Source organism: Theobroma umbraticum, unplaced genomic scaffold, assembly GCF_002168275.2.
Source record: "Theobroma umbraticum cultivar Fairchild unplaced genomic scaffold, ASM216827v3 scaffold_30.0, whole genome shotgun sequence".
In the NCBI taxonomy this organism is placed as follows: domain Eukaryota; kingdom Viridiplantae; phylum Streptophyta; class Magnoliopsida; order Malvales; family Malvaceae; genus Theobroma; species Theobroma umbraticum.
This window is the reverse complement of record NW_018397254.1, coordinates 7,863,500-7,864,661: the sequence shown is the minus strand read 5'-3', so window position 1 is coordinate 7,864,661 and position 1,162 is coordinate 7,863,500. Positions and strand designations below refer to the sequence as shown.

Genomic DNA, 1,162 nt, shown 5'->3' with positions numbered 1-1,162 from the left:
GCTCGTAGAAACTATTAATGATGACTCCAAAGCTTGTCCGCTCTGATTCGAAAGCTTCATTCAGCATCTTTCTCCGTTCACTCCCCACTTCTTCTTTCACAAAATCTGGAAGCTGCATCTTTGTCATCTTTATCTGGTCCGGAAGGCCGGGCACATCAAAGACTTCAAAATCAGTTGCTATCTTTTTGTGGGGTACATAGCGTTTTACGCTATCAAAGGCAGAAATGGAGAAGCAGCTTGTGCCATGAAAAACCAGCCTTGGAATCCCAAACTTTCTAGCAACATCTGTAGCCCATGGAAACATCATGTCAGCCACAAGGCAATCAGGGCGGAGTTCTTCAAGGAGCTGTTCAAGTGGTTGTTGGAAAAGGTTGGTAGCCTTGAGAAACTTGGATTGCATTTCTTGTGAAGGGAGGGAACTCACATTCTCGCATCCTTCAGGTAGCCCAACCTCAGCGGAAGGAAATTTGATTATGTAAGTACTGATTTCAAAGCCTGATTCCCTATCTCTTTGAATTGTTTTAGCAAAGAGATGAGCATTGAGTGGAGTGGTAGCAATTGTCACCTTTACTCCATGCCTTGCAAATAGTCTGGCCATGTCCACTGTCGGGATCAAGTGACCATGGGCAAGTTGTGGCATGAATACGATATGAAGCTGACGTGATTTTGAGGCCATCTAGCCTTGTGATTAGGACTAGAAGAGGTTAAGTGAAAGATGTGTAAGAAGAATAACAGTGGAAGAAACAGAGGTAAATTGATTGGCAAACAATTTAGAAGTTGAGCTTCTTGTTATATACAAATGCAAAATGATGGAAAGACAATAGAAAGTTAAATTCAAACAGCGTAGGTGCTTGAAGCAAAAGAAATGTGTTGATAAATGAGATGGTAAACTTCCTGGAAAGTATGTTAGAATTTGTGTGCTTGGACTGCAAGTATACTTTATAAACTGAATATGTGGAAAGTTCGTAGCAGGGTTAATTCAAACCACGTGCGTAGACCAGAGCTAATTGTCATCATTTTATTGGACTTATTTGTCTATATATGTGGAAAAAATTGTTTTGTGTTAGGCATCTTTGATCTAGCAAACATTAGGAGTACAGCTTCAAGTCCACATACCGTGTACCAACTCATTTGTTTTGCTTGGTTAGCAAGGAGTCCTATA

General features: G+C 40.7%; 1 protein-coding gene across 1 annotated transcript in view; it reads right to left on the bottom strand.

Annotated features, from left to right (window-relative positions):
* LOC110426190 (cysteine proteinase RD21A-like) overlaps positions 1-1,162 on the bottom strand; it is a 2,603-nt gene that overhangs the window by 683 nt on the left and 758 nt on the right. The window contains exon 2 of the mRNA XM_089785346.1: positions 13-603. Coding sequence (XP_089641472.1) covers positions 13-603 — 591 coding nt within the window. The remainder of the gene's footprint in view (positions 1-12; positions 604-1,162) is intronic.